The 13,600-nt window shown below is 43.2% G+C and overlaps 1 protein-coding gene across 7 annotated transcripts in view; it reads left to right on the top strand.

Moving 5' to 3' along the window:
• Positions 1–13,600, top strand: part of LOC141950530 (multidrug resistance-associated protein 1) — a 59,132-nt gene that overhangs the window by 187 nt on the left and 45,345 nt on the right. Inside the window, exon 1 of one of the 7 annotated variants that reach the window (XM_074885471.1) lies at positions 161–242. The exons of 1 other annotated variant lie outside the window; for it this stretch is intronic. In XM_074885471.1, coding sequence (XP_074741572.1) covers positions 210–242 — 33 coding nt within the window. In that variant the 5' untranslated portion in view covers positions 161–209. Of the gene's footprint in view, positions 1–160; positions 243–1,029; positions 1,182–1,482; positions 1,767–12,635; positions 13,581–13,600 lie in introns of those variants that run through there. 5 more of the 7 variants (XM_074885469.1, XM_074885476.1, XM_074885468.1 and 2 more) reach the window with 5 other exon arrangements.

The raw sequence follows: 13,600 nt of genomic DNA, 5'->3' as shown, positions 1-13,600 counted from the left end.
GTACGTGTGATGCTTGCTTTTTAGTTATACATCAGACAAATGAGACATGTCTGTCTTCTAACAACTTTGTCTGTTCCCATAATTGCTCTGGATGCGAAAGAACATTTTAAATTGAGGTTCTTTATGTAACTGGTGTGCTTCTAGCTTTCAGATGTTACTGTATGTAACCACCCTGCTCTTCCCTGGGGCGTGTGCTGCCATTCCTACATATGCACCATCCGTTCTCCAGCTGGTCTGTTCTGGTAGGTTGGGTAGTCAGCTGAGCATTGATGCTGTCTGTGGGTTTCCCAGATGCATTTTAAATCGGATGTGAAGAGTGCACTGTGAGACACAACCAGAGGCACCCACAGGGGCTGCACAGTCAGTTCAGCTAGCCCGTATTTTGGTGCAGACTTGGTGGTGGATGAAGCTATTTTGGTTCAGTCCATGCCGCTCACCTGGAACTAGCTCAGGGCTTCGAAACCAGTTTAACTGGTTCACGTTGAAAAGTGAAAGATTTGAAGGCGAGCCTAGGCTTTCGCCGTGGCCTTCCCCGGGGACGGGGCCGTGGCTCTGTCCCGCGGGGCCCAGGTGCTGGCAGGGCGCTGCCGTGCCTCTCCGCGTGGGCTGCGCGGGGTCCCCGCGCCCGGGGCCGGCGCAGTGTCACGGGGAGCGGGATGCTCTGCGCCACGCCGGCGGGCAGCTGTGCTCCGTGGCCGGCGGTGCGGGACCCGGCAGGAGCTGGGGGCGGCCCACACGGGCAGGAGGCGAGCCGGGGGGGGGCGCGGTGCTGGCGCCCCGGTTCCGATGACGGGGCGCGGGGGATTTCTGGGCTGAACCGAGGCTCTGGCCGAGTTCGCAGCCTCCTGGGCCCCAGGCGGGGGCGCGGGCCTCCCCGCGTGTGCTGAGCCGCCGGGCGTCCCGGGGGACGCCGCCGCCGCGGCGGTCTGGGGTGCGCGGCGCCGCCTGCCCCCGCCCCCCGCCGAGGCGGGGCGGTGCCGCCGGGGCTCGGCATCCCCGTGACCGCGGAGCCAATCGGGGCGCCGTGCTGGCGCTGCCGGCCCGCCTCCGCCCGCCGCCGCCCGGGCACGGAGAGGTGCGGAGGGGGAAGCGCAGCGCTGCCGCGGGAGCCCGCGGTCTCCTCGCCGCGCCCCATGGGGATCGAGAGCTTCTGCAGCGCGGACGGCTCCGAGCCCTTCTGGGTGAGCGGCAGGGCCCCGGTTCGGCGGCGGCGCGGAGGGATGGCGGGGAGCCGGCTGGGACGCGGGGATGGTCGTTGGCCGGGGGGGGCCGCGCCCGGCGGCGGGGGAGCGGGAGCCTGCCGTGCCGGCGGGCAGAGCGCGGGGGACGGCGGCGCTGGCCGGGTGCCGGGCGTGCGGGCTGGGCGGAGGGGCAGGGCCGTGGCCGGGGGCTCGGCTGGGGGCGACGTCCCCGGGCGCGGGAGCTGGCGGGGCTCCTGTGCGGGGCTCTGGGCAGGGCGGCCCCGGTGGGTGAGTGCTCGCCGGGGAGACCGGGAACGGGTTCCCGAGCGAGCGGAGCCGCCTCTGCCTGCCGCGTTTGGCCGCTCGTCTGCGTTACTCAGGGCTGTGCGCTAATAACAATAACGGTGATTGATTGTTGCCGTCGTGCTGAAGAGTGGTGAGCTCTCCTGTGAAGGAGGCCAGAGATACACTTTCTGCAGGCTAGCAGCTGTAGCGCATGTTTACATAGCGATGTTTTCGCTCTTCCCTAATGAAGAGCGGCAAGCGCAGCCCGCCGTGGGTGAACTGAAAACCAGCTATGCAAAGGTGAGTGATGTGGAAACGCTGCTGTGTGGGTCTTGCTCAGCTGAGACACGGGGTTCCTCTGCAGAGGCACGCAGGTGCTGGCAGCAGCGAGGCCCCTGGGAGGGCAGGAGCGTAGTGAAAATCCTCCTAAGGAGGAAACAGGCTGGATGGAGAAGGAGCTTGTGTGGAGGAAGGGAGGAGAGGAGAGGGAGCTGGAAGCTTAAAAAGTGGGCTGAGAGCTACTGGATGCATTGTAGGGGTAAGAGGAAAAGGTGCGTTTTCTTAGACGGTTCAAAGAACTTCTCATGTATTCATCAGATATTTGCCAAATACTATTGAGCTAATGAACTGCCTTACTAGTAAAAAAAATTAAAAATCGGATCTCTCAACAAATGCCGTTGTACTATTTGCCTCAAGAACCGTTATTACTCAGTAGATATTTTTAAAATCATTAAGACTTAAAGATATTTAGCTTTTCCAGCTATCAAAAGTGACTCTGTTAGCCTGCTTTTACATTGATTATGCTTGTATCTCTTCTCAGCTAATTTTCAGGTTTCTCAGAACTGGCTAAATAATGAGTTGTCATCAAACATATTTTTTCTCTCTCCTAGATTGAGACATTTTATTTGAAGAGCTTTAGAGAGTACATGTTTCAGAATTCAGTTTATGGAAAAACTGACTTGAGAGAGTAGTAGTTTTGCAAAAAGGAGCTACCAGTTCTTTGAACTGTGAAATCAAAACATCAGGAAGGAGGAAGAACTACACTTAGGGTGCTGGAAACAACTAGTTTATGTAGGACTTCCGATGGCAGATTCTTTTATGAAAACACAATTCTTGTATATACTACAGCCATTTCTGATATTTGTGGTGTGTCATAACTGCTCCATACAATTTTTTCACTAGTTGCATTGGTTCCCAAAAATATAGATGTTTTTGTGCTTTGTCATCCTTCTCCAAATCACTGGGCTTTGCCTTTCGTTTCTTCCAGCTAAAGATCCTGTGGGTGTGGTTGTTTGATTTCTGGATTCTTCTAATCCTGCAAAAGAATAATTGTGCATTCCAGTTGGTGTAAGATGTGTCTGGAAAAATCTTCCTTGCTAAACTTGTCCTCATGAACAACACTGTATCCGCTTTGTTGTTGCATTGTTCCCAGTAGTGGAGAGGGTAGTAATGCTAGTTCTGGTGCTTGTGGGCTCTGGTGCTTTATTTTCTGCTATTTTCATTGTTGCTACTATTTGAAGCTGAAGTTGTAATGGATTTTCAGAAAATGCCTATGTATATGCAGTGTTTCACTGAGCTGCTGGGTATCACCTGTGTGTGTGAGACTGTCCTTCCTGTCTTGTGGACTGCACTCTTCCGCTTCCCAGGGCTGGGTGATAGCTAGATACCCGGTGGCACATGTTACTGCATTCTTGTGGTGAACAACGTGGCTGCACCAGCTGTTTTGTTTGGTGCTGAAGCCTTGCTAGTGGAGCAGTGGGATTTCCTAGCAGTGGCAAACTCGGCTTCAGAGAAGAGATGGGTTTTCTGTCAAGGGTGATGCTGAGTTGGGGCAACTCAGTTTTAAATAGTGGGGGAGACTTTGCAGGTTGAAAGGACCTAATGGACCCTTAAAGACTGTATGCTAATCTTCTTAAGCTTTGCTGCCAGGATTTTTCTTGTTTGCACACCCAAGGAATGTTATTGTTGAAAGTTCTTGTCTGAGAATTAAACAGATTGGTTTTGTTTAATACTTTGAAAGGTCATCAGCCCAAGCAAGTTTGCTATCATCTTCATCAGTCCTTTTCCGCTCCCCTTCCCTCTGTGCCCCCACTCAGCATATTAACTTCACTGCAATCAAATCTGGTTACAGAACTTAACTGTTTCTTGCTTTCTTTGAACCAAACTCCCTTTTTGGAAGGGTACTTTTTTTCATCCTTGTTTTCTCTAGCATTACTGAGTATCTCAGAATGAGTATCCCATCCATAATATAAAGAAAGGTACAGCTGTGTAAGATAAAGTTACTATTTATGAATAGCTGTTGATGACAATAAAAGCTTTAAAAGAACCAAGTGGGCTAGGTGTGACATTTTGCACTACTTGCCTTTCAGTTCAGTGACTTTAAGGGCCTGTTTAAATGGGAAAACTCTTTTGTGACCTGACATGCTGAGATAGCTTTTCCTAGAGTATCACTAGTGTATGAGTGCAGTCTACATTGCTTCAATACCAGAGCACCAAAAAAAAAAAAAAAAGGTGGGGTGAAGAACTCATTCTAGGTAAGCAGGAGAAGTGTCTGGGCAGCTGAAGGACTTAGCGTACACTTTGGCCTGCAGACCTAGCTGTCTGGATATATGCATGAGATTGGTGATCTCAATGCAGTTACATTTTGAAATAGTCCGCTGACTTTCTTTTCAATAAAATTTTGGGGTAGTTTAAGTTTTTCAGAGCTTGTAGACTATGCAGTATCATATTTAGAGAAGTCTTACATTGGAAATTGTTAAACGAGGAGGTTAACAGTTTTGTGACACTTTGAGTTTTCAAGGCTAACCCCCAATAGGGCTTCTATGTAAAAGGAGATACGAAAGAAAAAGTGAGTTCACACTAAGCAGTTCTTTACAGTCCTTCCCCAAGTGCTCTGCCAGGTCTTACAGGAAGTCTGAGTTATTCATTCATGAGAAGATGCTTGTAAGTCAAATAGAATCTGAAACTTTTGAGGTTCTTGCTTATGCTTACGGGAATGTGAAAGAAATGGCTTCTATATGTAAGCTCCCATCATATCCTTCACAGTCAAAGACACTGTGCTTTTAAAAATTAATTTAGATAGAAGTTAATTCTAATTCTTCTTTATCTCAGTGGAAACTTAGTGGAAATTTTTTTTCACATTTTTCTGGTTGGACTTTTGGTTGTTGAGGAAGGATTGAATGCAAATAACTGTGTTCACTTCTAGGAGAAAAGCAAGTTTTCATCTCCTCTGTTTTGTTTTGAAAGCTAGAGTCCTGCAATGATTCAAGCTATGTCTGCCTGTGTAAACCCAGGCCTATTTCTTTCCTGTTGGTGCAGAAAGCTTCTGTGGAGCCTCTTGTCTGTCAATAAAGAAATTGCATCCACTGTTCTAGGTTTAGCACTTCTTCATATAGAACCAAACTACAGGAGGTAAGCAGAATGGATGAGAAAAGGGGAGGCAGAGCCTTACACACAAAATCCAGGGACCAGCTTGGTGGGATTGGGCCCTGCTTCCCTTGCTCTTGTGTAGAGTTCTGAGGCTTTCAGGCATGTTTTGTCTGCCTTAATAAATGTATTTTCTTGAGTGTTTGTCCAAAGACATTATGTGGGTTGATGTTGTAGCTAGGGGAGATCCACCAGCCTCTTTCAGCTGGTTGAAGATGTGTTAGGATCTTGTATGACTATAATGTGGCTTGATAGGATTTTATTAAGAAAAAAAAATTAATATTCTTTAATTCACTGTAATGATTAGCTGACATTTGTGAAGTGATACTGTGTGATGTAAACAGCTGCAATGCTTATATTGTGTATGAGCACACTGGGGGACAGGTAGTTTTCCTGAAATAAACTTCTGAAAGAAAACTAGATTTTTTTATGTAAGGAGTAATTTCATGTTCTGAAGTTCTGTGGCTTATGCTTTCATGCATTAGATAAGCAGTAAATTAGCACTTATGTTGGAACCCTGCAGCTTTTTGCACTGTAAAGTATGTTTTTAGTGCTTTTTCAGTGTGTTTGTGGCAGAGCTAGAGAGGGAGTTTGAGGTGAGAGTGGTGCTGAGTGAGCTTGATAAAAGTTACGAGTTTATAGACTCTTCCTTCAGTTGTACAGGTATCACGTTTATGAATGCATTTGTGACCAGAGTTTAAAAGAGTCTACAGAGCAGAAAGCTACATTCGCTTGACATGGGAAGGTCATATATGGAGAGCATTTGGAACAGAGGAGGAACAGCAGCAGCAGTGTTAAACAGAAAAACCTTTACACAAGACGGTGTCTTTATTATAATTAACAGCTGATTGCATGATTCTCATGACTTGGCTTGGTTTTTCTTGGGCTTTTTAGTGATGAAAGTCAGAGGCTTATTTGTCTGCTTTCTCTTGTTTAAACCTGTAAAACATTTTCATTGGTTACGCGAACAAGGGTCTATATTTGCATAGAAATTAAATTTATATTAGAAATTAAACTTATCTGTCTTGATTCAGAATAGATCAGTTTAGGGGAAATACAGGAAAATGAAGCCTGATATTCAGTTGTTGATGGGGATTTTCTTAAGAGATGACCTGTCATTCTATAGCTGTCAGTTCAAGGTTGCTCAGAAAAATTGAGGAAAAAAACCCAGCAAAATGCCTGAATAACTGGTGCTGTTCTAGGCAATTACAATGCAGTTTACATTGAAACACTGTGCTATACTGGGATTAAGTGGAGGTTAACCCGGGTTGCACTGAAGTCATTCTGGGTCACATCTCTAAAAAGCCTACTGCCGAGTACTGACCTTTTGCTTACTTTTAATAGAGTCAGAATTCCACGCATTACTGTTTGCATCTGTGGTAGCTTCGGATACAGTTTATCCCAACTTAAGCTGTTACCTTAGTCCCTTTGTAAGATTATTACCCAGGTGTGTTCAAACTTCTCAGTGATTTGAACTCAATGTACAGGCTGTTGCATTATTAAGCAAAAGTCCTGGTTTTGGTGCAGAAAGGAAATGAGAGCAGGAATCTTTTTCCTGTATCCTTTTAAGTAACAGTGATTTTTGGTAAAAAAACTTTACAGAAGGGTAAAAACCATCCTTTTGATTCTGAAACTGAATGGTAAATATTTTGTTGTCACGTGGCCAACTGTTGTTTCATGGTACTTGCAGACATGGCAGGGTATGGAAATGCTGCCGTTGTAGAAAGGGACTAAACATTTTAATTTTGTGAGTGCTGATATAATCTGACACACAAAAAAAAAGCCATAATTCAGTGGCTTTTAGCTTCTTGGATTACAAAGATCAGCCCTTGTAAATTCCACAGCTGCAGATACTCCTTTCTCTGGCAACTTGTTAGCACCAGCTTCTTATTTTAGGCTAAAGTGAAACAGGCAAAACATGCTTTTTTCTTGTCATTTTATACAGTTTCAGCTGATGCGGTGCTGTCTGTGACAGAGGATTTCAACTCTTTGTAAACATTAGGAAATACCCAGGTTTGGGATTTGGACAAGAAGGTGCAGACACCTGATTTTAAGTTCAGGACCAGGTATTGGAAGGTAGAGGCTTTTTCTTGGCTGTGTTAAAAAATCAAATCTGCATTATGTAAATAATTACTGTTGAGAGTTTAGTCTTGCTAAACAGTTTCTAATAGAAATACTATGAAAAATTAAGGGTATTTCCCTGTGACTAGAAACACTGATACTTTTCCCCATAAATCATCATTCTATAAATGATTTAAAAATTTTAGAACCCCCGTTTATTATGTGATTATTTTTTTTTAATGTTTCTGCCTCCTGCTCTAACAATCTTGTCTTGTGAGAACGTTAAGAGACTATAAGAATAAAGCTTAGATTTCAGAATTACTTTGAAACAAAGGAAGAAGGGGCATGGTTTCTCCCTCCATCTGAGGTCTCTGTCTGAGTGTGGTGTTTTGGGAGGCTGGGCTAGAGGACTTGCTTGTGAATGATGTAAGGCTTTTTATTCAGACATGACTTATATGTCGAAATCTTAACTGGAGACCTGTTTTTTTTTTCAAACTTTTGCTAAACTATTATTCTTTGCTTCCCTGACTACTACTACTACTAGCGTTTAACCAATGAACTTCAGATTTAATAGCAGTAGTTTTGTTCCGTTTGTGGTTTTATGAGGAGAAATGTTTTGTGTTCTCAGTTTGGTGAACACCCCCACTCAAGACTCAAGTATCAAGTAAGAGGAGAAGATCCTCAATTGCATGGTAGGTTTAGTTCTCCTGTAGTAACAAAAAACCCCAAACTATGTTTTTTCTGTGGGTGAATGTGATCTCCATGAGAGTTTGAGATCTGAATCTAATTCTTACATCCCAATGTGGTAATTACCATTAACATTTCTTATTTCACCTTTGTGGCAGTAGAAGAATAAAAAGGCAGAAACTTATTTATCTAACTGGGCTGTTGGCCTGAAACAATGTCTGAGAACTTTGTGGGGATACGAGCACCTATCCTCAGATGTGACCATGAAGGGAAGTCCTGAAGTCACTTCCCAAATCAGCAGTCTGGCATAGTCTATGTTCATTTGTTCCACTGCTTGTGGTAAGTGGTATAGTTCTGTGCAGGAGTATAATTCTGTCATTTCTCTTTGCAGAAGTACTTTTTAGAGTCTGTGAAGATCTGGGAATGAGCCCAACTATTTGGTTGTGTGGCTTTTACTTTTTAGTAGAATCCAGGTTTTGGGTGTTCTAAAAATAAAAAATCACTCCTGGCTGTCTTCCGCTAAGTATAGGAAGTAGCTGTTGGAAAGATACTATTGTAAAATCTGTACGAGTATTTAAATTTTTTTTCTACTTCCTATTTGCAGACTATGCCCTTAGGTAACACAATAAACCAGTAAACCATTAATTTCATGTAGTTAGTATAAGTCTTCAAAGGAATTGGCAGTGTATTGAAAGCTTTATTTAAATGCAGCATCAGCTCACTGTGCACATCACAGCAAAGGTACGATTTTACTTGTACATTCTGTGTGAACTTCAACTGCAAAAATGACAACTCCATTGCGTCACAGGAGAGATCTGTGCATTTTGGGTAACTTCCTGTTTATTAAGAAAAAAAGCTAGAGGAAATGTCAGGTGAAAAGGTACATTTGTCCTTGTATATTCTGCTACTTCATCTGGAACTGATTACAGAGCCATTGGATCCTGTAATGCAAGTACTACTTTTTCTAAAATAACTTCAATGTAATATGCATAGTATTTTTAAAGGACTTATCAATATGTAAATAGGAAGTTTGTGGTGGTTGCTTGTAGTGTCATATACCTCATTTAGTGACTTGTCTGCCACTGCTAGGGATGCTGTTACTGTCTGCTGCTTGTTTCTGTATATATTGCTGAGCAGACAGGAGAGCTGCAGGTGTGGGTGTTTCTGCTGCTTTTTGTGGGAGTTCAGGAGTATTTTTCTTGTAGGAATATCTGTTGCTTGTTTTATCAACCTGTCACCTCTTGTGATTTAGCCTGAACAGTAAGCACAACAGGGCAGATGTTAGGCTGGTGAAGATTGTGTATGATTGTGCTTGTAGGCTCTGTTCTAAATACTCTCTTAGAGAAATGGTGAGCTTCAGCATGTTTCATGATCTGACTCCAAAATGTGAATGACAGACTAAAGATACTGTATTTATAGTGTTTTGAGAAAATTATTTCAGTCTTTCTTCAAAATTTCTAAAGCTAAGTTGAATAAATCTTACTTGGCAAGCTGAATAACTTTAGAGAGCTCTTTAAGTTCATCACTTGAAAACAGACCTTCTAACCTATTGCAAAATCTCGATCACTTTGTAGTTCATTGTTTTCCTTAATTCTCAGTGTGGTCAGCTGTGTCACTGGTTTTATTATTGGTTTTGATGGAGAATGGTGGTATCAGGGATTTTTAAAGCAAGGTCAAGAGTTCTTTTAAAGGAGCCTTAGAGGGAGAGGTCCTTTTCTGCACCCCCCACCCCACGTTGTCCACTCATGTTAGTAGCTCTTCTGAGGCTCGAGGCTCAGCCAGATCTACTATCTGGGGAGAGGCAGGCAGGAAACTTGCTGTCCTAGATAGTGTAGGCTAAAGACTGATGGCCTCATGGTGTCTGAGGGAGAATGGTTGAGGCAGCTCACGAATTTACAGGTGCTAGACTGGGGAATTTTTTAATATGATATCTAGAGCTGCCAGATTGTGAGACTTCTATTTCAGTGAAAAAGTGGTGATACTTTTATAATGAAAGTTGTCAGCTGCAGTTACGGTGTTAGTGCCTGCGAGAGCCTGATTACTTGCATTCTACTAAATGTAAGCATTGCGTTAAACAAAAAATGTCTCTTATTGTTAGGAAAATAGGATTGAGAAACAGTATCTTGGTATTACAAAGGAGGTGGTTCTTCTGTGGGTAATATCAAAATAGGGGCTATGCACTGATGTCAGTGTCAAAGTCCATTTGAAGGAGTAAGTGTCGACCATGATACTAAGATTCCAGTGTGGTTTTGTAATTTAATTTTTTTACATAAGTGTGTGGTGTAATGTTTAAGTAATTATTCAGTCACAGCTGGTTCATGCAGGTGGATTTAACAGTGTGGTTGGCAGCTTGCATCTCTAGCACACTTGCACACAGCAGGCAAGAAACTGAGCAATTTTGGTCTCTCCATTTCTGCCAGTCAGAATTTTAAAATGTGCTGTGGGTCAAGTAGGATTATTGTTGTGAGAACAGGCAGCCGCTGGCTGCTCACTTAACAGCCTTTCCTGGCTGCCAGGAGAGGGGCAGCCAGCCACAAGGTCCAGTCCCATGTCAAACACTGTTATTCCTCAAATTAGGCACACTGGAGGCATACAGCTTCCCTGTAGTCTTCCTTCCCTCAGCAGAGGCAAAATAACTGATCTTTTGTGTTGCAACTTTGTCTTACAGTCCTACTGCCAATGTTTTTATCTTGCCTGTTCCTGAAATTGTGGAGAGGAATTAATATAGTTGTTCATTTTCCTAGGGTTTTATGCACTGTTAAATAAGTGGCTTACCTGTGAATAGATCCACGTGATTCTGGGGAAGGCCAAGCATTTTTTGTGTGCTTCTTGGAGATACAGGGTTTCACTTCAAATGTGATAGGAAGCCTTTTTGTGACATAAGGAAGAACATGCTATTGGGCACAAAAACTGTGGACTGGGATTTTTTTCAGCCACAGTGTTAGTGATGGAAATGAAAACTGAGAAGTAGGTCAGATCAATTTAAAAATACCCATTTGCTATTCTGGGAAACTTTAAAATAGTCCAGGGCTTTTAAAAGGAAAAAAAACCCCAACTTGAAGCTGCTAAACATCTGAGATGTGGTTCTTCTGGACTAGACTAAAACTAAGCCAACAGCAGATCTCTTTTCTCCCGACATCTACTAAGAAAGGAACATCACACTGACTCTTCTGTGGGTTCCTGCAGTCGTAGTTTATACAATCCACTAGCTATAGACCGAACCCCTTATTTCTTCCTCCTCCTTCACAGCAGGAGGCTGCTAGTTTGTGTAGGCTTTCAATGGATATGTGCATCTCTGTCATTTGATGTGCTCTTGCAAAGTAGAAGGGTTAGCTGATCAGTCAGAGTGAAAATTATTATTAATCTTTGAGATGTGAAAATGGGACAACTTAGTGCTTTAATAGAACTTGCTAAAATATTGTTTCTAAAACTTCAGTCAGAAAAAATGGCATTAATTTGCTAATTAACGACGGTTAAATACTAAGGTCTGCTTCAGTGAATGTTTCCTAAAGAATTTTGGTGTGTGCTGGAAAAAGATAAAACTCTGAAACTGGGTTTACATAAAGCGAAGGAGAAGCATGTACTTTAAACTGGCAGAACTAGTCCAGATTTGTGTAACTGAACACTGTGATTTGAGTATGAATACATGTTGGTTTCATGATGAGTAACGTGTCTTCCAGCCACAATTGAACCTTATAAAGCTACAGCATCCTCCATGCAGAACTTTGGCTTATGCCTTTCTTTTGCCATGGATTGAGTTCCTCTTGACTTTGCCGACTGAGGGTATTAACATCTCAGTTCAGACTGGGAGTGCACGTCTGATGTGCCCTCCTGACAGTCCCCTGTCCTGCTTGTTGGTTCACTCAAGAGTGGCCCGAGTGCCTTTTGGACAGGTGTTAACTGGGAAACGTGCTCCAGTGGGTGATGGACATTCTGGTCAGCCTGCAGGGAGCCTGCAGCTCGTCTGGTGTGAACCTGAGTGAAAGGCGTCATGAGAGGACGTTGAGTGCTCAGCAGCAGGGATTGGGTCTACAGCTCTATTCCTGTCTGCGCTACTGCCTTGTGTAGATGTAGCCTGAGAGAATTGCACCTAGGGAATCAGCAGGGAACAGTATCATTCTGTCTCCCTCTTCATGCATGCTTTCCTTTAGTCACCTGAAATGCGTATAAAATGGAAGGGGCTTCTGCACCTCACCTGTGTGTAGCCATTTCTCTTGTACAGAGAAGAATAGTGTATTTAAGCTAAGCAAACTCCTATTTGACATCTTGTGGATCAAATCCTGGAAAACTGTGAAAGAAGATACACTGATGTTGCTGTAGCAGTTCAATTCTAGCAGTAATCTTACCCCAAACTGCCCATTTGTCCTGACTGTTCTTAACCATGAAGTGCCATTGCATCGTACCCTCTTGCCTTTCATGCAGAAACACCTCCAGATAACTTGCAAATATGGAAGTCAAATGAAAGATCGCAAGTTTTTAGAATATCCTCCAGCCAATATGTATAGCAGTCATGCATACAGCACTTTTTTATTTAGCCATGTGGCAGTGACGTGCATTACCAGCTCTGACCTTTCTGGTAACTGCCTGATTCATTTTACAGCAACCATTTAGAAACACTGGAAAAGGAGATAGTGACTTTCTTAAGCAGTGTCTAGATAACCAAAAAATTACTCAATAAAATGATGTCAGTGCTCTTGTTTGTTTGTTGTAAAGCTGATTACATTCTGGCAGTTTACTTGTATAATCATATTAACTGCCTTAATTTGTGAATTGTAAACTGTTCTGCAGAGTCATGAGACTTTTCCTTGGCTGTTGTGCTGGAGCAGAGCAGCTGGGACTTAGAAAGCCCAAAATGTTTGTGTGGTGGCTAAATGTAAGGATGACTCAGCTGAAATTTCTGATGATGTTATGCAGTCAGGGAACTTAATAAGCACGTGGTTTGCCCACAGTGTCTCACAGCCGCTGCTGTGTCACGAACAACTTACGTGACCCCTGTGCAGAAACACTAAAACACAATTGGGCATTATGATTCTCTACCAGAGTTAATTTCCTTGAATTGGCTGTATTAAGTTCAGAGATTTTTTTTTTTATGACAAATTAAAAGTTATATGAAACGAGAAGAATTTTTAGAATGCTGTGGAATTAGAGGAGAAAAATAACAGCTGTGTGTCCTGTGCATACTATACTGTCTGTTGTATCTAACCCAGAAAGAAGTCCTGGATTCTGACAGAAACTGAGAGAGAAGTGGGGAAGGAAAATATTTTTGTTACTACATTGTCAAAATGTTTGTTTTTTTAAAAAAACAACAAAACACCTTGATACGGAATGGTCAGATTTAAGGGGAAACCTGCTCTATGATAAACTCATGTCTGGTTACTCTCAGTTTGAAATTTTTGCAAGTTGTGTCTTCCATTTCTCTTTAGATCTGTTTTCCTCTCTTTGTAATTGTATTTGAAACTGTTTAATCAGTGGAAGATGGGGACAAATAAGGATCAAAGTGTGGTGATTCTGAGTGATGGGGTCTGTTTCCAGCTTTCATGTTGGAATAGAGGGGAAGCACTACAGCTCCTTTTGGTTCTGTTTCCTCATCTATAAAATGTGGATAATAGCACTTACAGAGGAGAAGGATTACTGACTGCCATTATGTTGCAGTAGTGGTACTGGTATTCTGTGAAGTTGTAAGCTGTGCAACCGTCTGAAAAAATGCTTTGCAACTGAAAATGACACTGCAGTTAAGCCTTTGGGCATGGGACTGCTACTCTTGGTTCTATGGCTTTTAAACAGAAGCCTGTGAGCTATGCTTCTGCTGTTGAATAATGCAGTCCTTTTACAGCAGCGATATCTCTGTATTGCATCATTCTGTTGAAGAGTCAGAAATCTACAGCACTTGAGAGGAAGTGTCCCTTGTGATAATTTTACAGCAAAGTCAGTAACTTTAAGGTAAAATTTCCAGCAAGAGA

This window comes from Strix uralensis, chromosome 16 (assembly GCF_047716275.1).
Source record: "Strix uralensis isolate ZFMK-TIS-50842 chromosome 16, bStrUra1, whole genome shotgun sequence".
Taxonomy (NCBI): domain Eukaryota; kingdom Metazoa; phylum Chordata; class Aves; order Strigiformes; family Strigidae; genus Strix; species Strix uralensis.
Note: the sequence above shows the minus strand (reverse complement) of the source record. Positions and strands in the feature narration are given on the sequence as shown.